The sequence below is a fragment of the Thermobia domestica genome, chromosome 6 (assembly GCF_964235325.1).
Source record: "Thermobia domestica chromosome 6, izTheDome1.hap1.1, whole genome shotgun sequence".
Lineage (NCBI taxonomy): Eukaryota > Metazoa > Arthropoda > Insecta > Zygentoma > Lepismatidae > Thermobia > Thermobia domestica.
The window spans coordinates 117,065,326-117,092,560 of record NC_137459.1 but is presented as its reverse complement, the minus strand read 5'-3'; the positions used below and the strand labels follow the sequence as shown (position 1 = coordinate 117,092,560).

General features: G+C 35.8%; 1 protein-coding gene across 7 annotated transcripts in view; it reads right to left on the bottom strand.

Annotated features, from left to right (window-relative positions):
* LOC145688164 (ATP synthase subunit gamma, mitochondrial-like) overlaps nucleotides 1-26,349 on the bottom strand; it is a 53,540-nt gene extending 27,191 nt beyond the window's left edge. For 2 of the 7 annotated variants that reach the window (XM_081762002.1, XM_081761995.1), the window contains exons 1-3: nucleotides 26,004-26,267; nucleotides 15,241-15,409; nucleotides 1,834-2,030 (exon numbers count right to left, since the gene is read on the bottom strand). In XM_081762002.1, the coding sequence (XP_081618128.1) occupies nucleotides 1,834-2,030; nucleotides 15,241-15,390 (347 nt within the window). In that variant the 5' untranslated portion in view covers nucleotides 15,391-15,409; nucleotides 26,004-26,267. The other 5 variants (XM_081761997.1, XM_081761999.1, XM_081761996.1 and 2 more) reach the window with 5 other exon arrangements.
* Nucleotides 26,350-27,235: the final 886 nt, after the last annotated feature.

The window sequence follows — 27,235 nt, the reverse complement described above, 5'->3', positions numbered from 1 at the left end:
GGAACGGAAATGTGGAATGGCGAAAACTTCATGATGAGGAACTGCATAATTTATACCGTTCACCAAACATTGTTAGGGTCATTAAATCTTGGAGGCTCAGGTGGACAGGACATGTAGCGAGAATGGAAGAAAGTAGGAACGCTTTCAAAGTTTTAACTGGAAGTCCAATCGGAAAACAACCATTAGGAAGGCCTAGGCGCAGATGGGAGGACAATATTAAGATGGATCTCGCAGAAATAAGAATACAAAATAGAAATTGGATTCAGTTGACTAAGGATAGAAACCAGGAGAGCTTTTGTGAACATGGCATTGGACCTCCGTGTTCCATAGGCCATAGAGTTAGTTAGTTAATTTTAGGCGAAATGTACTTTATATGTATTTCGTGCCGCTAGCTAGTTCCAATTGTTTAAAAATATGCCCCTGCCAAATATCAGTAACTTTCGTGAAAAGAAAAGTGTCATGTTGATATACATTGCTGTACTTTTTCCTTAATGCTTAAGAAACATTGTTTGGGATTGAAATAGGTGAACAATTGGGAATTAATTCAAAATTAAAACCCAATACTTTCACTTAAATGACATAATTAACATTTAATACTAATTCCTAATGTTTTTTCTTCAGTCCACGACTCGTATTATACGAAGAAAAATATTTGATTTAAATCAAAAAAATCAACAAAAATGATTTTTTTGAAAAAAATCATGATTTTTTTCCACCCCGCCTTTTCCTATATTTTGATATTTTACATGTTGAAGGAGAAAATTCCACTCATTTAAACGTGAAGCAAGAAGTTGATTTGGGAAGATCTAAATCTCTTATCAAGCAATCAAGTTCTTGCTGATTAAGAAAATGTGGTTCCTTTTTCCTGGTTTCATGCGAAAAACTAATATCAAGATCGGAAGATTCCTCTGGCTCTCCTTCCGATAATATCTCTGGTGGTTTGGGTACAGGAAGTTCGTCAATGTGTGGAACTGGAGCAATGAATGAAGGTAAACTGGGGTATTCTATTTTTCTCCTATTCTTTCTGTTTTTATAGTGTGTCACGTCAACTGAACAGAAGTAGCAGTCATTATGGTGATTAGTAGGCTCTCTCCAAATTCGAGGAATAGCAAATGGCATATACTTTCTGGTTCCCCGTAACCAACCTTCTAATGTAGAGCGGCAACTACCGCAACACTCATGCGGGGCTCAATGTTTGTCTTGATCACCTACGGGCACTCGAAAGTAAGCTTCATATGCAACACAGAACTTTGTTCCAAGCACAATATTATGTTTAAGTTGTCCACAAACATAACAAAATGAGTCTGCTGACATTTTACAACGCCTACTTGTAGACATTTTATCTTCCACACAGCACCTAGTGAAATTAAATCAAATACCACTGATATAATATAGTTACTCAATACTGTATGCAGCTGGTTATCCAAGTGGAGGCATATAGAAATTTACTGACATTACTTAACTAAAAGTTAATATTTTTGTAAAAGTAAGGGGGAAAATAAGAAATTCTATTTTTCGACAGTTATTTTCATTCAAAACAAATGCTGTATTCAAAATTTGTAATCATAGAACACATATGTTACGAAACGAAACTTGCTAATTAATCCACAAGAGTTTGTTCTGTGTTGCCATCTATGGACAGCCGAAGTAAAGGCTGAAATTCTTCCTCTAAAATGGCGTTCTTAAACAAAGACGATTTTGTAAAATTCCTTCCAAACAATCGACATTTGAGGAAAACTAATACCAGATTCGTAATTAGCACGTCAAAATAATTCGGTAAATGTAAAAACATTAAGATAAACAATTTCTTGTTGATCAGTGTTATTAACATACTTCTGAAGGAGGTTCCTTCCTTTGTCACCCACACACACAATCTTTGTATTTACATCATCTATTTCGACATCCTGCTTAATTTTTTTAGCAACCTGCGCATGAACAGCTCCAGACAATCCTCTGTCTGAGGTCAGAGCGATCACCAATTTTTTGGATACATCTTCTGGATCATCAACTTCAACCTTCTCATAGAAGAGCTACAAAAGAATCAAAATTTCCTCTTATAATATCACAAGTTATTATTTATTACAAGCTCGATCAAACACGTATAATTAAAATTTTAGCTGATTTTTGTAAAATACTACATAACAAGCTTCAAATATATATATATATTTTTGTTATTTTAACACACACATGTACCAATTGGCACAGAAAATTATTGAATGAAGATGAATGCTGTGATTCATAGAAGTCATCAAAAGAATTTTTTTCATTCCAAATAGTGAAGTGATATGAACTCTTATCAGTAGTTTACCAAATGCATTATTTTATGTGCTACGCGATTTTCGGTATTGAGATTTATATACGGATTTCCGATATGATTTGAATAACGAAACACGGATACAGAGCTGTCAAAAAGTACCTGCAGTTGAAAAGAATGTCAGCATCTTATATCCACCAGGATATGATCAAGGCTTTAAAACATTTGCTACGGTTGTCAAAGGTCTGGATAGCCGGGCGCGGCAACGCAACTGACATGACGGCATCTTAACACTAATTGGGATTTAAAATTTAAATACACCGCCAAGAACCATACATGACAACCGTACCTACCATATTAACGATAAAGATTCAAAATTTATTTTTTTAAAATAGCAGTTGTTAATACTGAGTCGTAAGTGTGTAGTTGCGAGAACAAAATGACCCTCTGAAGTGATATGTGCACCTATTCTGTTATCAACATTTTTGTTTTCTTTTTACGTGTTACTCATACGCATGCAACTTCATGTAGCTATTTACGGACGCAAATAATTAAGAATGAGATTATAGACGAAGAGGAAATACTAAGTTTTCTTTCATAAGATTTCGGGTTGAAATTTAAACCAGGAGATATGAATTTTGAAGAATAATTTATCGAATCTCAAAGAAAAGGTATTTTTGGTTTGTGTTTCTTCATTTTTCACCAATTCGTGTCCCTTTGCATCTCTTTCTTTTCATATAAATTTATTTACTTCATCTGTAAGTGTCTGGGTCTCTATATCCGTCTGTTTGGCACGCTGTTTCACGAACTGGGTTTATGTTATTCGCTTTCTCTACCACTGTCTTCATTTGTCTCTGTGCTCTCCGTCAATGCATGATAGACGTCTGTCTGCATGTCTATGTAGCTAACTGTTGTGTTTGTTATATTATGAAATGTCTGATCATACAAAACAAACAGCTACTTCAACCTCCTTCAATGGCCGGCTGTATGGAAGGAATTTCCCATATACAGTCTTTTCAAAACAAACACGAATGCTTACAGAAAGTGCCATGTTTGCACTAAGCGGGACAAACAATCAGAAAAAAAAGAAAGAAAAAAAAACGAAAGATGACAGGATGGAAATGTAGCATGTAATATTGGTGTGTGTGTCTAAGTGCTTCGAAATTATCATACCCATGCATCATAGGATTAGTGAAAAGGAAACACAGCCCATGTGTAGTTTTTAGGCACATACACATTTTGCAATTGTCATAAATACATTGTATTAGGTTATTCATTTATTACTTTTCATTATTTTTATAACAGTTTTTGTAGTAATTTTGTATTTTCGTATAATGATTTTATATTATATCATGCGTTTCAAACAGATGATTTCTGTGAGGTATGTTTCAAAAAGTAATTACACTCTCTCTCCCAGAAGGTATTCATATATTTTATATTTAAATTAGTGTTTTGATTATTGAAAAGAATACTGATACTAGTCAAACGTAATGATTTTAGTAGATGTTTTAGAAAAAAAATATTTGTTTTTGAAAGAAAAATTCTTACTGCATTCGAACACATTATTGTGCATTGTAAGTTTCAGCTTTTATTCACATAAAAATTCATTCATATACGTTATTATTATTAACTTGTCATGCATAAATATGTATTTTCAAGTATTCTTTAACAAAATAAAGCTATGCTGCGACACACAAACGTTAGTTTTGGATATTTATCAACCAGAAGTTTTTTTTTTATTATTATTATTATTATTATATATTCTTTAAAATTCAAAAACCTGAAAACCTCTACAATTTTTCTAGTGTTTGAATGTTATGTAAACTAGACATACGATGTGTAGAAGAATCAAATATTACTGTTAAAATAGAATTATCTTTCTATCTTTTAGTCAATTTTTAACAAAAAATCGAAAAACAGTGTTATAACTCTCATTTTCTGGAGGTTACGTCGGTTTAAACCTCATAACTAACGTGTACTATCAGTTCCTTCACATGTCATCATCAAAAGATAAGTTAAATAATTCAAACATGGCAGGAAGCGTGTTAAAAATAAACCGTTCACGGAGAGCACCAAGTTCTACCATCAAGGAAAACATTGCCCTCTTACTTGATGTGATCTTGCAAGATTAGCGATTGTCAACTTGTCAGATAGCAGAAAAGCAGGACACCCATCACATTCTAGAAAACGAACTTGGTTTATCTAAAGTTTCAACTCGATAGGGTTCCACATCTTTTGAAGAAAAGTGCATTCGACATACCACGTGAATGAACATATGATGTGAACAGTTTTCTGACGACATTCATCACTAGGGACGAATGCTAGTAAGGTTCATCAATATCAACTCGAAAACAAACAACAATCCAAGCAGTGGAAGCATCCTTCATCCCCCAACCCAAAGAAAACAAAGGTCACCCTATCCGCTGGCAAGGAAATGGCGTACGTTTTTCTTTTCTTTTGGGGGGAGGAGGGAGATTCCAGAGGTGTCGAACTGATTGATTGATTATCTTGAAAGGAGTCACACCATTACAGGACAATATTATGCTGACCTTGTGGAAAAAATTAGAGCTCAAATCTTAGAAAAAAGGCCACAAATGCTGATCACAGGAATTTTCTACCACCATGACAATGCTGCAGGACACACCTCACAAGTTACCATGGCAACTATTCATCAATAAAGATTTGAATTTGTTCCTCATCCACCATATTTGTTCCCTCAGGTTTCCATTTGTACCTGAATCTAACAAAGACTCTAGTTCGACGACGTTTCGCAAGTGATACTGATGTTACAGCCATGGAGTCCTTATGGTCACAACCTCAAGATTTATTTTTACTGGGATAAGGGCACTTCAGCACTGCTGGAGCAAGTGTGTTATACAAGAGAATTATGTTCCACAAATGAAGGCATTATCACATATGTACCTGTTGCAGTTCCCTGAAGGTTCAAAATCTTTCAGTCACTCCTCATAAATACTTGATACCTGAAATTATTAATGCTATTCTTCAAAGTTTTAGTTCATTTATTTGAAACTTAATTTAAACGTTGACATTTATAATAAATCCTGAACGATTAAATTTAAGAAAAACTTAATCTTTACTGTGTTATTATTCCTTATAGTAAAATATTTTGCTCCTTGCTTTTCATTAGCACTTTTCAAATAATTATCTATCTATTAAAATGCTACAAAAGCTACAAAAGCGCCTGATTTCCAACCTCTAACTTTGGATTTCAAACCTACGGTTATTTGTGATTTCACGTTTAACAAAGACAATATTTTGAAGTAGGTGTACTTTAAATAAATTATTATTTAAATGCATCTTTTTCTATAAAGTTTATGTTTTAAAGCTAATGTTCAAAGCCTTTGTATTTTAATAAGCCTTCTCCAAAATCAATGCAAATAAATTGTGCTGCCATCTTTGGAGTCCTTTTAAACAATATGTTTGTGGATGTTTATGTTTGTGGCCAATCCTTTTGACAATGAGATCTCGGAAACTACAGGCTTTAGAAAGATCACGTTTTCACTGATCGATTGCAAATTTTGCATAGATTGTCCACTTCTAATTGAATATTTAAAAAACATGGCCATTATTTCTTTATTACATTTTTACGAGTACACTCGAAGTGTTGAAATTAAAAAAAAAAAAAAAAACCCTAAAGCATCATATCTTACGCATTATACATTCCAACACCACATAATAGTATAATGGGGGTTGCAATCCTCTCAGGCGTTTGATCCATGGCCAAATAATACTGAAATAGGAAGGATAACCATTTCTCCAGTCTAAGATGAATCTTTATTTTTGGAGTGTTTTGCCCAATGAACACCATATATAACTGACATTATAATTAATTATGTATGTAACGTATTTGCTTATTACATACTTCATGCAAGAAGAAAGAAAACACTGGTCATACATGACTTAGAAACTCCAACAGGAAGTAGGCTTAAATTTTGCAAACGGTGAAAGATATTGAGAAAAAATAATCAAAAAAATCTCCCCTTTGTGATATTCCTTGCCGATTTTTTTCTCAAGACGTCTTTCACTTGTGTCTGTAAAGGGACATGTACAGATGTTGTGAGGAATGAGAAGGAGATATATGCTCATATGCGAATGATGCGCTGTGTAGAGCGCAGGTTCAGCTAGTACAGTATATTAAAATGCTAGGTTTATATGTTTCTGGACAATCCTTTCGACCCAGAAGTGCAAGAAACGTGCCGTTTTCGCTGGTCGATTCCAAATTTTGTGTAGATTTGCCAGTTCTAACTCAAACTTTCAGACTTCTTTGTTGTTGTTTTTTTTTTTTTTTTTTCCTATTCCATATTTAGGCGTCGTTTTGACCCTATTAGTTTAATATTGCTACTAGCACGTTGATACTCTTGTGAAAGGCAACCAGTACAAAAGCTACATACAGAGGATTGATGGACATTTCAGGCGCCTTGTTTTAATCTGAATGACAAAACCTATTGCAAGCTGGCAACTTCGAAGGCTTGTGGACTCACAATGAGGCGTACTCGGATATGAAATTATAAGAAGAAAAATATTTGCATTTGGTACTGTCTATCACTTACTCCCCCAACATTCTATATATTAAAATACTACATTTATATGTTTGTCTATAGCAATTCACCCTCTTTGAGAGTCTTCCTGTCCTTTACTTGTGTTAGTAAAGGAACTTTCACAGATATAGTGAGAAGCTGGAAAGAGATTCACATTCATATTAGAACGGTGTGCTGTGTAAACAGCGCAGGTTCAGCTAGTCTATATATAAAAAATTGAAAATCACTATGTTTGTGACTCTAAATCTCCTGAACCGCCAAACCGATCTCGATCAAATTTGTAACGTGGATGAATTTCGAGGGTGGGCTGGTTTTAGGCTATTCACTTTGATGGTAGATCTGAGCGTTGAAGGAGGGGGATAAAAAATAATAAATAAAACTTAATAACACCTGAACCACTAGATCGATCTTGATCAAATTTTCTACATGAGGTTCAGGCCCGGAATCGTTTTTATGATTTTAATTTGACAGAGCAACGTATGGGAGAAGGAGGGGGATATACATAAAAATTTATTTATATAAGACTGAAAGTGACTATTTTTGTAAGTTAATAACTCTTGAACTGTCCGACCGATCTCAATCAAATTTTCAAGATACATGAGGTTCGGGCCTGGAAACAAATGTAATTTCACTTTAACGGTAGATCCTAAGGAAGTGGGAGGGGAGGGGACGTATAAATAAAAACTAATAAAACCGACCAATCTCGATCAAACTTTCAACATATATGAGGGTCAGGCCTCAGGTGTTTTTTATCGTTTCAGTTTGACAAGCCAACGTAGGGGAGGGGAGAGATATATGTAAAAAAATAATAAAATAAAAATGACTGTCTTTGTGACTTCATCACTCTTGAACCACCCGATCGATCTCAATCAAATTTTCTACATACGTGAGTTTAGGGGCAGGGATTACTTTAGGCTACTCACATTGACGATGCAACGTAGGGGAGGGGGAGGGAAATTCCAAATGTTCAAAAATAACCCATATTAGTGTTGAATGAATAGTTTTCGGAGTCGATGAGAGAAACAGTGACACTTCCTATGCTGTTTCAATCCAAGTTCAGCCCTGATAGTTGAGGAGGGGAGGGTACAATGTAGAGGAGGGGGATAAACATTTAAAAATCATCGAAAATGACTAATATTAGTGTCGAATCCACAGTTTTAGGAGTAGCCGAGATTAACAGTGACAATTCTGATACCGTGTGCCGCAGAACGGAGGAGGGGGAGCTATATATAACAATGATCAAAAATGACCAATATTATTGTCTAACCCACAGTTTTTGGGGTCATTCAGATGAACAGTGACATTTCCGATCCGGTTTAAAGCCAAAATCAGCCCCGCCACTTGGGGGAGGGGGAGGAAGAGATATTTAAAAATCATCGAAAATGACATATATTAGTGGTGAATCCAAATTTTTGGGCGTCGCTAAGGTGTACGGTGACACTTTCGATGCCATGACCCGCAATATGAGGGAGGGAGAAATATATATATGTATACATACAAATGGTCAAAAATGACCGATATTAGTTGAATCTATAGTTCTTGCAGTCGCCGAACTAAACAGTGACACTTTTGATGCTGTTTAAATCAGGGTTGGAAAAAACAGTTTTTTTTTTGTTTTTTTTAAAAAAGAACAAAACATGTGTTTAAAACACGAAAAATATGTTCAAAATGTTTTAAACATGTTTTAGAACACGAACGAAAAAAAAAACATGTTTTAAGCATTTTGAATAGTTTAAAACATATTTCAAAATCTTGTAATAACTCATTTGTTACAGACTTTTTACTCTCTACTTGCAACCAGTATGACAGATTCATCCTATACATACTGATTAGTGCAACATTGATAACAGAAATAAAATCGTTTGACTAAAAATTACTTTTATATAGTTTTTTTAATGAATTTTTATTGGCCACTTGTTGTTCAAGATGATTTTCGAAAAAAGATTAAATATTTTCGTAGTACATTGGTGATAATACACCTTAATATATCAAATTTCGTTTTTGTAGCACCAGCAGATTTGGAAATGACTTTTGAGTGTCCGTATCGGATTCAAAATGCTAACTTTGTATTTCCGTAAGCTGTCACTGCTAACGCTTTTTTTTTTTTTTTTTTTAATACCTAATTTAATTTGTGTAACACCAGTGGTTTGCGAAATGACTTTCGAATGACCATTGGATTTAATATGACATTTTTACGGTATTTGGCTCAAATAATTGTATTGTTATTGGAATTGTACACACATGTACATAATTTTTACTCAATTGATCACCTGAAGGTGGGTGAAATTTTAGTTGCAGAAATTTGATTGCTATTTTGGAATACTGATGCAACAAAATTATTTTATAACAAATTTTCGAAAAGTGATGTTTCAAGCACATTTCATGTTGTGCTAACTTCAGAATATTTTCTGCAAGCCTGTGTATTGGTTGTTGTTTAACCAATTATTGTACTGAAGAAAAACATTATTTGGGACATTCAGAGCACAATGGATCCAAGTCCATTTTCAATAATGTTCAGTTTTGCTCAGCAAATGAATGCTATTTCAAAACGTAATATCTTCGCAGTCAAGAGTACGAAATAAATGAAACTAAAACCATGTGAAAGGGCGTGGGCTAGTTTCATAAGACAGCCGTTAGACAGGGGCGTCAGTGCGGGCAGGAGGGCAGCCGCGCCCACCCCCACTCTGAATTTCCGATTTTGGGGCCAGTAAGGCAGATTTAGAAACTTTTGATAAGGAAAGTCCAACAGAACAAGTTTGAAGTCCTTACACCAAATAAATGCGGAAGAAATATAGATGATCGAAATTGGAAATTGCTTAGGCACCATTTTCAGAATTTTAAGCAGGCCCGAAGTTAGAGCCACCTTTGGAATCCTTGGGTCAAAAAGAAAGAGAAAAAAATACACAAGAGCAATATAAGTCTATAGCTCCTTGCAGCCAATGGAAATGGATTTTAACTGATCAAACTCCGTATTTATTCGGTGTAAGGACTTCAATTTTTTTCTGTTGGACTTTGCTCAGGAAAAGGTTTCTAAATCTGCATTACTGTCCCAAAATTTGAAATTCAGGGTAGGCGTTAGAAGGGCGGATGACCTCTAAACGGATGCCCCTCTCTAGCGGTAATCTTATAAAACTCTAGATTGCACCTTGTCACGTAGTTTATTCTTTCTTTCTTTTCGGATTCGTGGTTGCGAATATATGATGTTTTCCGTCGGTGTATTCTTTTTGACACATCCTGCATTTATTTAATGTAATTATGCATCATTGACTATGACATTTGGAGCTTGACTTGTTAATCTTTATTAGGCTGTAGCGTACACAATATCTTAAATTTATGAGCAGCGAGGGGGAAATTAGCCCTCCTGTTTCTCCGTTCTAGAAACGTCCTTGTCTAGCGGTTGTCCTATGAAACTCTAGCCCACACTACACCTATTTACGCGGTTTTTGGTTCATTTATTTCGAACTCTTCGCTAAGAAGATACTACGTTTGCTGAGCAAAAATGAACCTTTTTGAAAATGGACTTGGATCCTTGTGCTCTGAACGACCCATATCTAAAAATATTTTTTTTAAGAAAACCTAAGTTGGAGCCAAATTTATCCTGCAACCCAAGTTTGTTCGAAACGTATAAAATTAGTTTCTTCGGTTTACTTGAAATTATGTCCTTTTTTCTTCGTGTAAAACTCATGTTAAACGATTCCAAGTTGTACGAAGACTGAGAACCAACATGTACTGTATGTATTAAAGAATGCCTGCGATATTTTAATTTCAGGACCACAAGAGTAAAAAGTCCTTTGTTTTCTAAATACAACACAAAAACGTGTTTCAATGATATATATATATATATATATATATATATATTTATTTATTGTTTAATATTATTTCTACAAGTAGTCCAACCTTCGACTACAACACTTTCTCGCAAGTTAACTGATAAGCGTTTAAACAATACAATAGACGATAAAGAAACAAAGGAAAAAAAGAGACGAAATAAATTGTGAACCACCACATCGACCCAAGGTATATAAAATAACCTGCCGTAACCACGAGTAATTAAAACATTCACACGGGAACAGTGCTGCCACAGTCCTAGCTCTGGAATGGGCTGAAAAATAGTACCAACTTAAAACAAAAAGGGCTGAATTCATTATTTTATCATAGTGTAACACATGGCTCTATAACACGAAACTAAAAGAAGTAAAGTTCTAGGACACTCCGCCTCCTTTTTCCAAGAGTCCAAATAAAGAAATTGCTCTTTTTAAAAATTACTTCCAAATAGGAAGACCCCAAACAATTATGGAAGTAGATGAAACTTTTCTCGCACGTAGGAAGTATAACAGAGGCCACAAATTAAAAGTGAAAACAGTTGTAAGGAAATCAAACGCGCCTCTATTTCGAAGTGATCAATAAACCAAAACGGTATTATGGCTATACATTAAAAAAATATATAAAACGAGGAACAAATCAATCAATCATGAGATGTAGGAAAAGTCTTACTGACACTTTTGAAAATGTGACAAGTATCTGTTAAATGGTGCTGAATTGGATAGAATTGTACCAACTTTTTTCACAAAAGGGGCTGAAATGCCAGCATAGTACCAACGGGCCAAGGAATGACAAAAAGGGCTGAATTTGGTAATTGTACCAAGAGTGGCAACACTGTACGGGAAGAAAATAGCCTTCTGAAAGGGATCGCTTTTTGGTAATTTTCTTTCTCTGGCAGATTTGTTTACAAAAATTAAATAAAATAAAAATAAACGTATGTTTTAAACAAGCCTTAAAAAAATACACGTGTTTAAAACAAAATGTTTAAAAAGTATATAAAATTTGTTTTAAAGAAAATCAATTGTTTAAAACAAGTTTTAATCATTTGTTTTAAACAAAACAACCCTGGTTTAAATCCATTTTCAGCCCCGACACTTGGGGAATGAGGAGGGGTGACATACATTAAAATGATCGAAAATGAGCAATATCAGTGTTGAATCCATTATTTTCGGGGTCACTAAGATGAACACTGATACTTGTGATGCAGCAAAGATCCAAATTCAGCCATACAACTTGGGGGAATGGTGAAGGGCGACATCATACTTCAGCATAAAATGTAAGTTACGAGGGCTATCCAGAAAGTAGATTACGTTTTCGTCTGTGTCCGCTAGGGGCGGGGCTAGCGCGGCCATCTTGGGGTCAGAGCGTTGCGCAGCTCAGTCGGCATCTAGCCGTGCTAGTGAGAGGTTCGTGCTGTGCTCCGTTAAGATACTGTGACGGTTTGAAATGTCTGCGTTAATTGAAAATCCCGCGAGCTGCGAGGTGCGTGCAGTAATAAGGTTTCTGACAGCAAAAAACTGTAAACCGATAGAAATCTATCGGCAGCTGTGTGAAGTGTATGGGGACAACATTATCACTGAAGGTGGAGTGCGACAGTGGGTCATAAGATTTAAAAATGGCCGAACCAATGTTCACGACGAAGATCGAAGTGGGAGACCCAGCAAAGTGACTGCCGAACTTGTCGAAAAAGTCGATGTTAAAGTCCGTGAAAATCGAAAGTTCACAATAACGGAACTTTCTTTGAGTTTTCCACAAATTTCGCGAAGTTTGTTGCACGAAATCATCAGCGAAAAGCTTGGTTACCACAAGTTTTGTGCAAGATGGATTCCAAAAATCTTGACAGAGGACCACAAAAATCAGCGAATGGCTGCAGCGTTGCACTTTTTGGACGCCTACAATAAGGATGGTGACTCTTTACTCGATCGCATCGTTACTGGTGACGAAACATGGGTGAAACACGTGAACTGTGAAACGAAATTGCAATCAATGCAGTGGGGGCACACAGGTTCTCCCCAAAAACCCAAGAAATGCATGCAAACAATGTCGGCAAGGAAGATGATGGCGACTGTTTTTTGGGACAGAAAAGGTGTGATTTTGGTGGACTTCCTGGAAAGAGGCACTACAATAAACGCTCAAAGGTATTGCCAAACTCTGCAAAACCTCAGAAGAGAAATTCAAAACAAGCGCAGAGGAATGTTGAGCTCTAAGATCTTGTTGATTCACGACAACGCCCGGGCCCACACGGCAAATATCACGCGTGAAGTTCTTGAATCTTTTCAGTGGGAGTTGTTTCCTCATCCGCCGTACAGTCCCGACCTGGCACCGAGCGACTTCCACCTATTCCCAGCAATGAAGAAGTGGCTGGCTATGCAGCGTTTTGATGACGACGAACAGCTGCAAGAAGAGGTAACGAAGTGGTTGAAGTCGCAGGCGGCCGAATTTTTCGACGAAGGAATTTCCAAGCTCGTACATCGCTACGATAAATGCCTTAATTTGAATGGTGACTATGTCGAAAAGTAGTATTTGTGTGTGGCTTTCATCTGTATATAATAAAATTTGTTTCCTATACTTTGTTGATTTTTTATTCCAAAACGTAATCTACTTTCTGGATAGCCCTCGTATTATCAATCTACAACATCGTACTATATGATCTTCGGAACTTGGTGATAAGCTACATGCTTCGTATCATAAGACATAAATATAAAAAAGTAAAAAAAGTTTTTCGGAAACGATACAGGTATATAAGCGAATAACTTAGTTATATATTTAAAAGTTGATTTCTAGGTAAAACTCAACTATAAAGAAATACATTAAACTACGCTAAACTACATCTGAACCGTACCATTAAATGAAATCTGAAAGATGGTGGTGAGCCGTATGGGAAGCATCTTACGATATAAACATAGAATTGAAAAAGTTTTTCGAAACGAAATAGATAAACAAAAGAATTCTACTAACGACTGACAAAATTATACTGAAGAAGAAATATTATAAAGAAGAATATTGAACCAATATCTTTGACGTTAATTTTCAAACTTATGTTAACATGTAATAAATAAGCATACATAATTGCTTAATTTGATGAGAATGGAAAACATAGATAATAATGAAGTGTTCATTTCAAGTACACTACGGGAATAATATCTCTCTTCATCTTCATATACAGACTAAAGAGTGTTGTGTCCTAATATATCTTGAGATATCATTTAGTAAGGTTTAAAAATAATGTCACCACTAAAAAATTAATGGCAATAGAATACATGAGATACAAAGATGTGTATTTAAATAAGTTATTTCAACTCATCGAAGCGGTAATATATGCTAGTTCCTTTTAAAGAAGTATTTTAGATATTTTCAAGTTTATAGAACCTAATTAACTCTAAACCAACTTAACTGATGTATGAATAAGTTTCATTTTAAGAACACTTTTATGAAATTCCTTATAGTTTGGTGGATCCATTGTTTATTATCTATTACAAATTATTATTTAACTGAACTATTATTCTTTAAATTAGATTAAAAGCATATCAACCCTCGAAATTTTAATAAAATTATCGGAAGTTCCAAATCATCATGTAAACTCAAGACTATAATTGTTAACAAAATATATATTCTCTACAAATCAACGGAAACTTAATACAATTTAAATCGGTTGATAAACGCTTGAATTCTTAAGACAATTTGATTAATCGATAAAGATCTGTATAAATTATAAAATACTTCTAAGCTATGTCAATAACATCTTGTCCACTAGCATTGATCAGTACGAGAGAACTAGAACGAAGTCGGCCTAACTGGAACCAGTACAAAACTAAAAATATGTTAATTCCATTAAACACGTTGTAATTTTATTCTTCCTTTGTCTATTATTTTATTATTTTGTTAAATATTTTATATTATTATTATATTGAAAATCACTGTTCGAGTTACTGAGTAAAAAAATTCAGTTAATAGATAAACGTCGTTTTCCTAAATATTCTCAGGTATATATCTGCTGCGAATTGACAGCATTTATGATGACCTATGAATCTTTGACACCTAGTATAAATATCAACACGTACACCAATTTTTATGCTTTTACATAGGCAATTGGTTTGCCTCACAGCTAATTACTAGCATAGTTCCGTACTTATATAAGGAGTATTCAATCACTCTACCACTTCAGTGTTTGGAATTTTAAATTATCCCTCCACCTCTTCTACTCTTTCGGTGTTCTACTCTGTGTAGTCGGGATTACACACGTTACCCCATAACAGGCGGTGGATTAGGATCCCGAGCCGGTTTCCTCAGGCGGGCCTCAAAACATTCCCGATATAATGTGGTGATCAGCTTTTGGTATTTCAAGATCGGACAACTTATCCCGTGTCCTTAGAAGTAACGTTCCCCGCTATAGATCAATCAGAGATGAACTTTGGCCCATACATGCCAAATCCATGATAACTACCAAGATGTTAAGAAACTAATTGATTTTAACCAAAATAGTGTAAATTACACGTAACTTGGAGTACTTAAAACCAGCTACAGATATTTCAGGGAGTAAGCGGTCATGAAACCTCACTATAGCAATGTAAACTGAAGTTATGTATAGTCATTACAAGTACAAACCTGTGCTGCTTCTCCATATAGACGAACCATTCTTAGTTCCTTCTGAGCGTGGGAGTATTTTGCAGCTGACACCATTTTCATGGACTTCGTAATCTTCTGTATATTTTTGACCGATTTTAGGCGCAATGAGATGGACTTTAATGTAGCCATGTTCTACTATTGCTGACTTCTAGAAATAAGAAAAGTTAATGATAATTTAATTTGAAATCTTACCTCTTTGTTCCCTAGAACAAAATGTATTAGTATTACTATTTTCTGCAATATATTGGGGTAAAAGTGTTCCGTTTTCAGAAAGTCCAAATTTACATTCTCCTGCTTCTTTTTACGTTGTAGGTCTATTACAAAAGAAAAAGGGGAGATGTAATACTAGTATATAAAAAATAGGAGTATACTTCAAGCAACTCATCAGTTGAGTGATTTGAAATATTACTGTGTGTTTCGTACGGTCGATAAGTAAATAGGAGTATGTTAATTTGTAACCAGCGCTGCCCAGGGAAAGGGAAAGCTTTCTTACGAAATATAGCAGAAGACAACACACACAAATTCTGGATTCAGAGAACAACGAGGTAAGATTTAAAAAATGAACGTGTGTTTCTTACGGGTATTTACTAATGATTTGGTTGTCTATTCACAATTTGTTTTATAAGCTATATTGATGTCATTTTAATGCACACACAATAAATAAATAAATAATAAGTAATCTAACCTGTGATTTCAACCTTAAAGCAGTTCATTCTCAGTGTGTGACGCTTAAAAAGAAAGACAAATTAATAAGATACTCTGTAAATTAAAGAATTTTTTTTCCCCGCATATTCATGATGAACCAAGTTCCGTTAGACAAGCTTATTGAAATAAAACTACCTTCACGGAATAGACCAAGTATACGTAATTTAAATTCAGCTCCGCCCGTTTCATAATTTTGAAATAATACACAATGTATTTGGTCTAGGAATTAATTCGTGCGGTTGGTACGCACACATTGAAGCTGTAGTACAAACACAAAATACATAAATACCTTAAGAAAAATATTGTCCATCGCTAGCCACCACTTTCGCCCATCTGTCAGGCAATGTACGGATTCCGTGGCGAAAGAAGTCCTCATCCTTGGAAGCGATCCAGTCAGAGACCCATGTTTCGATATCTTCTGAAGAAGTAAAGCGCTGTCCAATCAAATCGTTGTTCATGCAATCGAACAAGTAGTAGTCCGAAGGAGCAACGTCTGGTGAATACGGCGGGTGGGGTAAAACTTCCCATCCGACATTTTCTAAATAGGTTTTGACCGGTTTTGCGACATGTGGGCGAGCGTTATCATGTTGAACAATAAGTTTATCATGTCTGTTCTCCCATTCTGGTCGTGTTCTGGCCAGAGCTTGCTTCAAACGCATTAATTGTCGTCGATAACGTTCTCCATTCATAGTTTCACCCGGTTGCAGCAGCTCATAGTACACCACACCTTTCATATCCCACCATATGCACAGCATAACCTTTGCACAGTGAATATCTCGTTTTGGTTGTGATGGACCTGGTTCACCTGGTTTCACCCAGGCCTTTTTTCGTTTATGGTTCTCGTAATGGATCCACTTCTCATCACCCATAATAATTCGATGCAGAAACCCCTTTCTGCTCTGTCGTTGAAGCAGCAATTCGCAAATGGTTTTTCGTCTTTCAACGTCTCTGTCTTTCAATTCATGTGGAACCCAATGTGACATCTTTTGAATCATTCCCATGGCTTTCAAGCGTTTGGAGACTGTTGTTTGATCAACGCCTAATGCTGCTGCAAGTTGTTCCTGCGTTTGACACGAATCCTGCTCGAGCAATGCTGTCAATTCTTCGTCTTGAAATTTTTTGGCTGTCCAGCTCGCTCTTGGTCTGCCAAGCCGAAATCACCACTTCTAAACCGTGCAAACCACTTCTGACACGTTCGCTCAGCTAGAGCATGGTCACCATACACTTCCACCAAAATACAATGACTTTCAGTCGCACTTTTCTGCATGTTAAAGTAATGCAGCAGGACACCCCGCAAAAACACTTTATCAGGCACAAATTGCGCCATGTTCACTTAACTACAAACTGGTGTTGTTGACGCTTTAATCCACTGCCCTATACTACGAACGATACGCGATGACAGGGGTTTGCAACACATGTGTGGATACACGGAACTGTGGGACGCTCCGTTCGTTGCGCCATCTCTTGTCCACCCGCACGAATTAATTCCTAGACCAAATATATTTTACATTTACTTTATCGTTTTCTTCCTTTTTTTTTTTTTTTTTTTTTTTTTTTAATAATGGAATCTTTTAGTTGAGAATATTTAGTACCTTAGATGGATACTGGACTGGATAGATGGATGGATAATGAATTGGATAAACTTGTCATCTGACGATTTCCTCTTTGATTTTCCGAAATACAGAAATATTCCATTTAACAATTAAAATAAAATCAGGTATGAAGGGGTTGAAGAAAGTGCGGGAAATGACATTCAGAGATAGTATATTACACCGAATGTATCAAAAATGTTCTAATAACTAGAATGAATAGCTAGAAATTACTAACAACGAGACTTACGAAGAATTATAACTGCAAACAAAAGGACGTTAAATATTTTATACATAGTTAACTTGCTGTGAACAGTGGCTGCAGAAGCTATCTAAAAGGGAAGTAGCAATATGACACACGAGATTCAATACATCACATGAATTCTGTCTCCGATGCAAATTGAATTAATGGTCATGCTTTCTCCTTTTGAATTTAACTGCCAATGATATGTTGTTTTACCACATAGGAAACAAGTTAGGAGCCAATCCAAGTAAAGGTGAGTCATTTCGTTCTCTTTTCTTTCTTTTTTACCCTACTCTTAAGACTATACTTTGTGGTGGACAAACACCGTGTTCGTGGGTTTCCTCGGGGTTCTCCCGTTTCCTCCCACTTTCTTCATTCCACCATTTCATTCATTACTCATCTCACCGTCTCCTTTAGCCTAACCGGCATAACCATGGGACGTAAAACTCAACGATTTCATATTCTTAAAACTATAAAGCAGCATAGATCATAAAAAGCAGAATGAAATAGAGTGCTATGAATTTTGTACATACTATTTTTAGCTGAGAAATACATGGCAAACAAGTAACATCATACGGCAATCATGTGATATATCCAAGTTAAAACAACAAGCCTAGAACACACATCAGTATTCCCTATTACTTCTTATGCTCTAAGTCCCTTTGTTCTCTAAATTTTAATATAGTGCTCAAAAAAGTCTTACATACTCTAGACACTTTTAACTGATCTTACACGTAACATAATAGTGCATTATAAACGCATAATAACAAAGAAAGCATATATTGATAACATTTTACTTTACACGAAAAGAAAAATGACGAATGTTACTATCGGAGAAGTGTGTCGTTAAATAAATCACAATGGAAAAAACAAATCTGTTCGCTTAGAATAGTAGAAAATAAATACAGCTTCCGACACAAGAAGAGACAAGATGATTTAGATCCATAAACTCTAAGATATTCTTGAACGTGGAAATACTAAAATACCGATTATCTCCTGAAGCAAACTGTCCCATTCCTAAATAGCATTTTGAACAGTGGCGGCCCGTGGGGGAAGGCTGCAGGACTGCAGCCCCCCCAACGTAATTCCATACTTCCGATTCGTGACTTAATAATCAATCTTTATATATTGCACTTTTTACGCGCGTTTTGTTGTTCAATTTTTCACCTCTTAGAAGCAAATTTGTTGTTCCGCTTCACTCCCTGGGACTGCCAGTACAATCTCGCTTGGCCTTTCTTACGATGCTATGATTCCACTTCCTCCTCTTTTTAGCATGTCTTTACTGGTAACGTGTGGACTGCTTTACATGCAGTCCTTTCGAGTGCTTAACAGTTTGCGCAAGCGCGCCCTTCTCATTTTGTGTTCGTCTGCTCTGATCAACGATGAGTACGTATATTCAGGCTTGCCAACTCCAGGGAAATATCCTCTGGCGAATTCCATCCAAAAACTTTAGTTTCTGACTTTAGCTTCTTTGGTTAGCAACGTTGAGTATACTTATGTTGTTTGGGGTTTGTTTGTTTGTCTGCTGGCGGGATGTTTCTAGTAGGCAGCTGATTTATTATGTGCAATATTCGATTATATTTAATTCTTTGAAAATGCGATTATATTTAATTCTTTAATTCTTTCAGTATTTGCATGGTGTTGTGCGAGTAATCTGGTGTTACGTGTGATTTTTATCTTCTGTATCAGTGTTTCCAAAATACAAGTGAAAAAAATCTATGAGATATGAAACTATAGAATTATATATTTTTATTTTTAAAGTTCTTTTAGAGTGGTGTGTTTCGTTCTTATAAGTGGCCTTGTTATTAGCCAAAGCCATGATGGCGCACCTGTAGTGAGTGGGGCTATAAATGAAGTCGAAGCAACAGTGAAAGAGGTGTATCCTAATGCTTATTTTGTGCACTGTTTTGATCATCAATTAAATTTTGTAATGGAGAGAGCTACCAGACAAAACACTAAAGCCAGAATACTTTTTTCTAATCGTTCTGCTATCCCGGTTTTCTTCTCGCTCTCATAACAGAACAGCAGTTTTAGATTCTTGTTTTACAAAGCGGATACCCAGATGAAATTTTAAATCTAGGACTGTTAATGTGGTATATAAAAAGCAGGAAGAACTAAAAGAATGTTTCCAAATTTTCTCAGAATCCGAGACCTCAAGCACTACAACAATAAATGAAGCGTCTGCCTTGTAGTGAGAGAGATATACCCTAACGCTTATTGAATGAAGATTTTTTTCTTAGTTACGCAACATCTAGATATTCTATATAACCATCACATAGTCATCATATAGATGCAGCAAAAGTTCAGTCATACTTATCTGCCTTCACTACTGAAATTAATAAAATCAGGGAATCAATAGGACTAGTTGATACCGAAACGTAAAATCAAAAACAAAAGATAATTGTTTCAAATATACAGTCAAGAGCAGACGCACCCAAAGAAATGTGACGTTATTTTAAACCAAGTAAACCTGCGCTTCCACTATACAGACCATTAATCTATATCTTCACTTCTGCAGAAATCTAATTTCGTTCAATTTAGAGTTTCGTTTTCCGAAAAAAAATCTTCAATAAATGTACAGAGCTCTTTCCTGCTTTTGATAAACTCTGTGAAGTGCTAGGGGTCCCGGGTTCGATCCCAGCCTCCGCCAAGTGAACTTTGTGGTGGACAAACACCGTGTGCGTGGGTTTTCTCGGGGTTCTCCCGTTTCATCCCACTTTCTTCATTCCACCATTTCATTCATTACTCATCATCACCGTCTCCTTTAGCCTAACCGGCATAACCGCGGGACGTAAAACTCAAAGATTTCATTTCATTTCATTTCAAACTCTGTGAACTGAACTTAGTGTAGTTTGTGCAAGAGAAGAGATCAGGAAACTTGGTGGTGTTGTGAATTTCCTTCAGTATATTATCAGCAGTGTTTCTTTCAGAAACTATGTTCCGTGGGGGCACACTTCGTATTCCGGGGGACACTGCTGGTACTATTCTATTTATTATTATCTTATAGACGTAATATTTTGGTCTCCTCCGGGGGGGGGGGGCACTCTCAGAGCTCCAGGGGGCAGTGCCACCCTAAAAACATGTCTGGAAGAAACACTAATTATAAGCAACAGTCTTGCTTCCACTTTTTCTGAAGAGCTAAAACTTTTGAAAATATTCATAACGCTGCCCCTAACTAGAAGTGAACCTGAATGATGCTCTTCTACCCTTAAAAGAGTGAAAACTTTTCTAAGAAATACAATGAAAGAAGAATGGTTAACGGCACTTGCAATGCTATCAATAGAAAAAGAAATGTTTGAAAAGATCCCTAACTTCAATGATAGAATTATCGAAAAGTTTACTATAAGGAATGACCATCGTATGGAATTAATTTTTAAATAAGGTGTTTTTTTTTATTTTATGCAGCCCTCCTAAGTGTAAGTAAAACGAGCCGCCACTGATTTTGAAGGACTGAAAATTTCGTGGTGGATGTTTGCGATAGGGAATTACTCGCCTTATAGAAAACCCAATTTCTCCCATAAGAGGCCAGTTCATCCTCCAACTAGATGCCCAGCCAGATATTCACTCTCAGAAAGCATTGTTATTTTGTAGAGTGAAACCCGCCCCATTAGTCGAAAATGATTCCCACAGAGAATGATATGGAACTTCGAAGCTGATGATGGCGATCTTCTAGAAAAGCCCCATTGAAGCTCTCTTTTCTTGTACCCTACATGAGAATCGATCAAACTCGAAATGCTGTAACCCATCGGACACATGTAACTTCCTGTTGTCAAATACACGAATCTTATATGATCTTCGAAAAGCAAACAGAATGGAGAAAATTGCCAAGATTTTGGGAACATCCAGCTATCAGAGCTCGCAATGCACCGTATTAATTGTGCTTCGAGAGTGTCTCCGAGCACATATACGAGTGTGCCGCTTTTGAGATGCTGTCTTTTCCATTGTAGACCCTCTTGAAGTCGACCCTTTACCAGGCATAGCAAAAACAATGTTAAAATTAAGGTTTTTTTTTGGTTTAAACTTTTTTTGACGTATGGATAAAAATACGTTTGGCATTAACGTGATTACACAACAGCGGGATTCTGAAGGACAGGACGTACAGCTTAAAGTGGGAATTTAACAATTACTTGGTTTGCAGCAGAGAGAAATTGGCTTCCACATGGACTCAAACCTGAGATCTCTGGATTACAAAGAAACGAATTTACCGACTCATCTTCGGAGGACACCTGATAGAAATACGCTGCAGTGATCTTACTCACTTGTGAATATTTTAGGAGTCACTTCGGAAGGGCAAAAAGATATAAAACTGCACAAGTTAAATCACTGTACAGAGTTATACACATTATTAAAATAAATGGACAATTTTAAAAGACTACAAAGTACAGAAGATCTACTTTAGTCCAAGTTAGTTCACTGAGTCAGAAATACAGTGACTTAATTTAATTTGCATATCAATACAAAAAAAAAAGTAAACAAAGATACGAATCATTTGAGTTCACTCTGGTTTTGTACCACTTATACATATATGAAATGCGGTTAGAAAAAAACCGGATTAATTTTGCTATTGGTGAAGAGCGAGCGCGCGAAGATGAGTCGGTCAGATGCATGAGTGTATACTGTGATACCTTGCCTATCAAATGAGTGATTGCCCAAAGTTCAATCCGGTCAGTTCCGCCATGGCCTTTGGACAAAACGGACCATGCGTTTGTGCTCCGTCAGAAAAATACTTAGTGTTACAAGTGAAATACACATAGTCGTAAAAAATCGATCTTCATTAGGCTTCTATTTTTCCAGGACAGGACTGACTTTTAATTGCTATTTAAACTGTGTTTATTATGTTTCTATTTTGTCCAACGATTGAGAAATTCGATTGTGCATAACTCGGGAACAAAAAGCCGTCTGAACGTGATATATCAGATGCTTATATTGCAAGTCAAGGTGTACCACCATACCAAGTATGATCCCGATTGGATAAGCTTTTGCTTTCAAAAATATGATACAAGACTCGACCACCCATAATTCGGAACCATAAGCCTGCACAACACATTTCATATGCTATATAACAAGTCAATGTCTACCACAATGCTAAATTTGATCCCGATCAGATCATTTGCATATATATGAGTTCCTGCTTTCGAAAATATGAGGAAAAATTACCCGCGTAGCGTAGTCGCTAACGCTCTTGCGTTTGATGTGACCGGTTCCACGTTCGATTCTAAGAGGGGACACTCGGTCGAAAAAGTGTAGAAGCTTTCACAGGCTAGCCATCCTGGATGAGGTTTACCTATCAGGCATATGCCGAGATGGTACCTAATTAAATGGTCCCAGGACGGCCCCTTCCTTCCTCCCAATTTCCGCGGGTAGTATGATTGCGAGGGACGTCATCCTTCATACATGGCGACTTACATGACCACATATGCAGAAAGACTAGAAATCTAATTCCTAATCCTAAATCACAATATGACGCAAAATTTGACAGACAATAGCTCGGGAATCGTAAGACTGCACAACATAGTACTTCACTCTTTTATAATAGGTGGAGTTCTACCACTGTGCCAAGCTTGATTCCAATCGGACGAGTTAGATGTATGGGTTTTTGGATTCTAATGCATAACATAAAATTTGGCCGCCCGAACTCGGGAACCCAAATCCTGCACAAAACAATATTTCACACACTCATATAACAGGTTAAGGTCTACACTATACAAAATTTGATTCCGATCAACGGATGAGTTCGACTGAAATCGTTAGATATATCTTCTGATGTTATGGCTAGCGGAACAGAAAGAAGTGATAGCACTCCAAAGAAGTTTAGACACTAGCAAAAAGCAGCACTGCAGTTTTTTTTTTTTTTTTTTTTTTTTTTAAGTCGTATCACACGTTATGCGAATTATATTTTTTTCTTTCGGTTTTCCATGGTGACTTATAGATCATAATTGCAAATAGCATTACAATATGCGTACACATTTTGTAATTACTTCTCGCATAGCTTCGAAGCATTAAGATTTATATCAAGCGTGTTACTGAAATTAGTGTTGGCAACTCAACACAAAACCTTTTACGAGTATCGTGCAAAGTGAGTAATCATTTTTCCTTAATACTGCATAAATACGGTAAGATAAATTTATAACTTCATTTATAACTGAAATGAAAATGAAATCTAATCATAAATGATTTTCTTCGCGCTATTTTATATTATGCAAAATTTACTTCCATGCATTCGAGTAACTAAAGTTGTAATAAACACTAACAAGATTTACTTCTTGGCTCTGCTCAAACGACTACGTTTCACAAACTAACTTTCGTAACTACTAATATGAGTAAAGACTCTAATTTCTAAAAAAATATCCGTTTACACGCATATTCAACTTCGCCAACACGCCTGCTCGCTACGGACACTCCCTCTACCTTCGCCATGCCCTGATCTGGAATAAATACAGTTCTTGTCTATATGAAAATCTAGCGTAGGTCCGTGTGTGCTATTATCATCAATAATAGTTTTAATAGTGTATCAATTTGGAGGCTTATCATCAATTTGTATCCAATAATTTGGGCGTGCACAAATAAAATTAAATTCTAATGTGTATTACGGTATTACTAGGAGAAAAATGATGTAAATTAATTGCATAAAGTGGTCCACATATTCTCTCTGTACGGAGAAATCCCTTTCTCGTGTACATCGGAAATATCCAAGGTTAAATTCCAAGCTCAGCCGCGATTATTTATTTCATGGTAAACAGAAACTAACCTGAGCATATTTTATACGCTGGTGAAATTTCTGCTCATATTTTGAAGTATTTTTTTTTCCATAACCTTTCCAAAATTCATCTCGTAATAATTTAAATACCGGTAATTCATTAGCATATTTCCATTTCATTACGTATGAATACAACAAATAGTTAGTTTAATTTGGAAATTGTAGAGGTCTGAGAGTAGGCAGCTAATTATGCAAAAGAGATACATTGCCAAGGTCCAGATGAATGCTCTATTTGAAGTCATTTAAATTTAAAATATTTTGGAAAGTCTGTATATGTGTGAAGTGCTTACCTTATGGGGACTACGTGGTAGTTGCGCTTTTACTAGCCAGGGATTTAGAACACTAGCACGCATCCCCATCAAGTTGTAAGAAATCAATCTGGCTACTAACCCACCTTCACTCGCACAGCATTACTATGTGAATTAAGTATATCCAGCTTGGGTAAACTTTACAATACACGCTCCAGCTGCGCATTGCTAAATGAATCGCTTCAAAAGGGTATAGTACAACAGAGTAGGGTATGAATAAATAAGATACGATTGGGTTAACTTACGGTTAATGAAGTATGGACACATTACGTTAAAGTTAATAGTGTAATTTCTTGTGTCTGCGTAATGATACTGAAGTAGGTGAACATTGTAGGTATCAAACCTCAAGGGTGAACATTGTAAAGTTCACCCTTGAGCTTTGATAAGAAAAGAATACAACCTAGGGCCTATGTTTAAAAGAAGGGGTCCAGGTCTTTTCTCTAAAAAATCTTACAATTTTGGTAATTTCTGTTCACATTCGCTTAGTTTAGTGTAGGTTAGGTTAGTTTAGTTTAGTTTATGTTACATTAGTGTAAGGGTCCCGCATTATTTTCCAAATAATGATACAATTTCGCTTATTTCTACTAATGTTAGGTTAGTTTAGGTTGGTTCAGGTTAATTTAGGTTAGATTTGATTACGTTATATTACGTCTAAGTACTTGCATCATTCATTACTACTGTAAATTTTGTGTTTTTACGTGCTTCTGGACCCTTTGTACTAAACATACTCCCAACCTAGTTACTAACCCGCCTGCCTGTATGCGTGCGAGCCAGCATTCTGAAACATTTCCCTTGCATTGTTACTTCATTTACACGTTCACCTGCATCTGTTCTTTAAGACGTGTGAATATATTTTACCCATAAATTATAAATCTTAAGCTTAAGTATTCAGAATTTGTACAACTTTGTTTCTCTATACCTTTAGTTCTTTCACAGACTAGACCTGTGTCGACAAAGATCTCACCAACAGATGAAGTATACAAATATTGTGTAACAGATGACGCACTAATTTACATTTAATGATTTTATGTTCACAAGTTCGTATATATTGTTAGTACTGTTTTGTAGCATCAAAAAAAAAAAAAAAACAAAAAAAAACGTATCTTTATTCCTTTATGACACGGAAGTAAAGTACATACATTTATTTACGTGTAAGTACCCTACAGTTTTAATGTTCGTTTCTGCTGTCCGCAGTCCTATTACAATGGTATCCACTAATTCCATCATAACACAGTTATTGGGGGTTCGTAAATCTACATGACATAAATAAATATGTATTTTTCTTCCCAGAATAGATACAAAATAACAATATATATACTTATTGCTTTTATATTATGAAATCAAGACAGACAAAGAAACGAAAATGAAAACATTGTTAAACATATTTCAAACTTTTCGCCATGATTTACCTTCCTTTTACGTAGTGTTGCCAGGTTCTCGCTGATAAAAGAACCTAATCTTAAAATATCCCCACACTCACTGTTGCTAACACTTACTGGTAAAATGTCGCTAAATTAGCTCATAAAGTCGCTAGAAAATCATTGTTATTGAGACAGGATGATAATACAACACCAATTCATTCGTAACAATAATTTCTATTCAGAGGTGTCCATAGGCGAGTTTTATAGAATAATAATCAAACCTAATCCCAAAATTAAATTTACTGCAAAGTATTCAGCATCATTTCTAAATAGAAATAAATATAATGCACAAAGTTCCTGAGACTGTAATAATATATGTACAAACTGAATAATACCTCAAAGGAATTTTGTTGAAAAGATTAAAATTACTTTTAATCACTCAACTCAGAATCTAAAATTGTACTCAATTCCTTTTAAGACTGTAGTTACATCATCAAATTTGTAATTTTCACAAACGTTGCTCAGTCTCTTCGTAATATCGGCGTATTTTTTCTTTGTTCTGACTTCATATCCGCCAATTAACTTATTTGTTCCATTTGAACAGCACTAACAAGGAGACTTACGGAAGTGTAATTTACTGATTTGAATGAAACTTTGCATATTTGTACAATATCAAAAAAAATCGTCACTTTTTTTGGCAATGGTTCGGGTTTAAGGGTAAAACCACCCTTTGAACGTTAGAGGTGAGTAGGTATATGCAAAAATCAGACCTAATGTTAAATCATAGCATAAGAAGGGGAGGGACCAGACAATAGAACGTACACAAAAGAGAACAAAAGAGAATGGTGGTAGTAGGGGAAGGGGATACAATATGAGACGATAGAAAAAACATGGTTTGGAGGTGGGGTGATGAGAATGTGTATAGAATTCTTTGACGGCATGTAAACAAAAGGATAAAAGAGAAATGAAGCATAAAACGCTATGCAGCTGTATGTTTAAAGAAATACAAA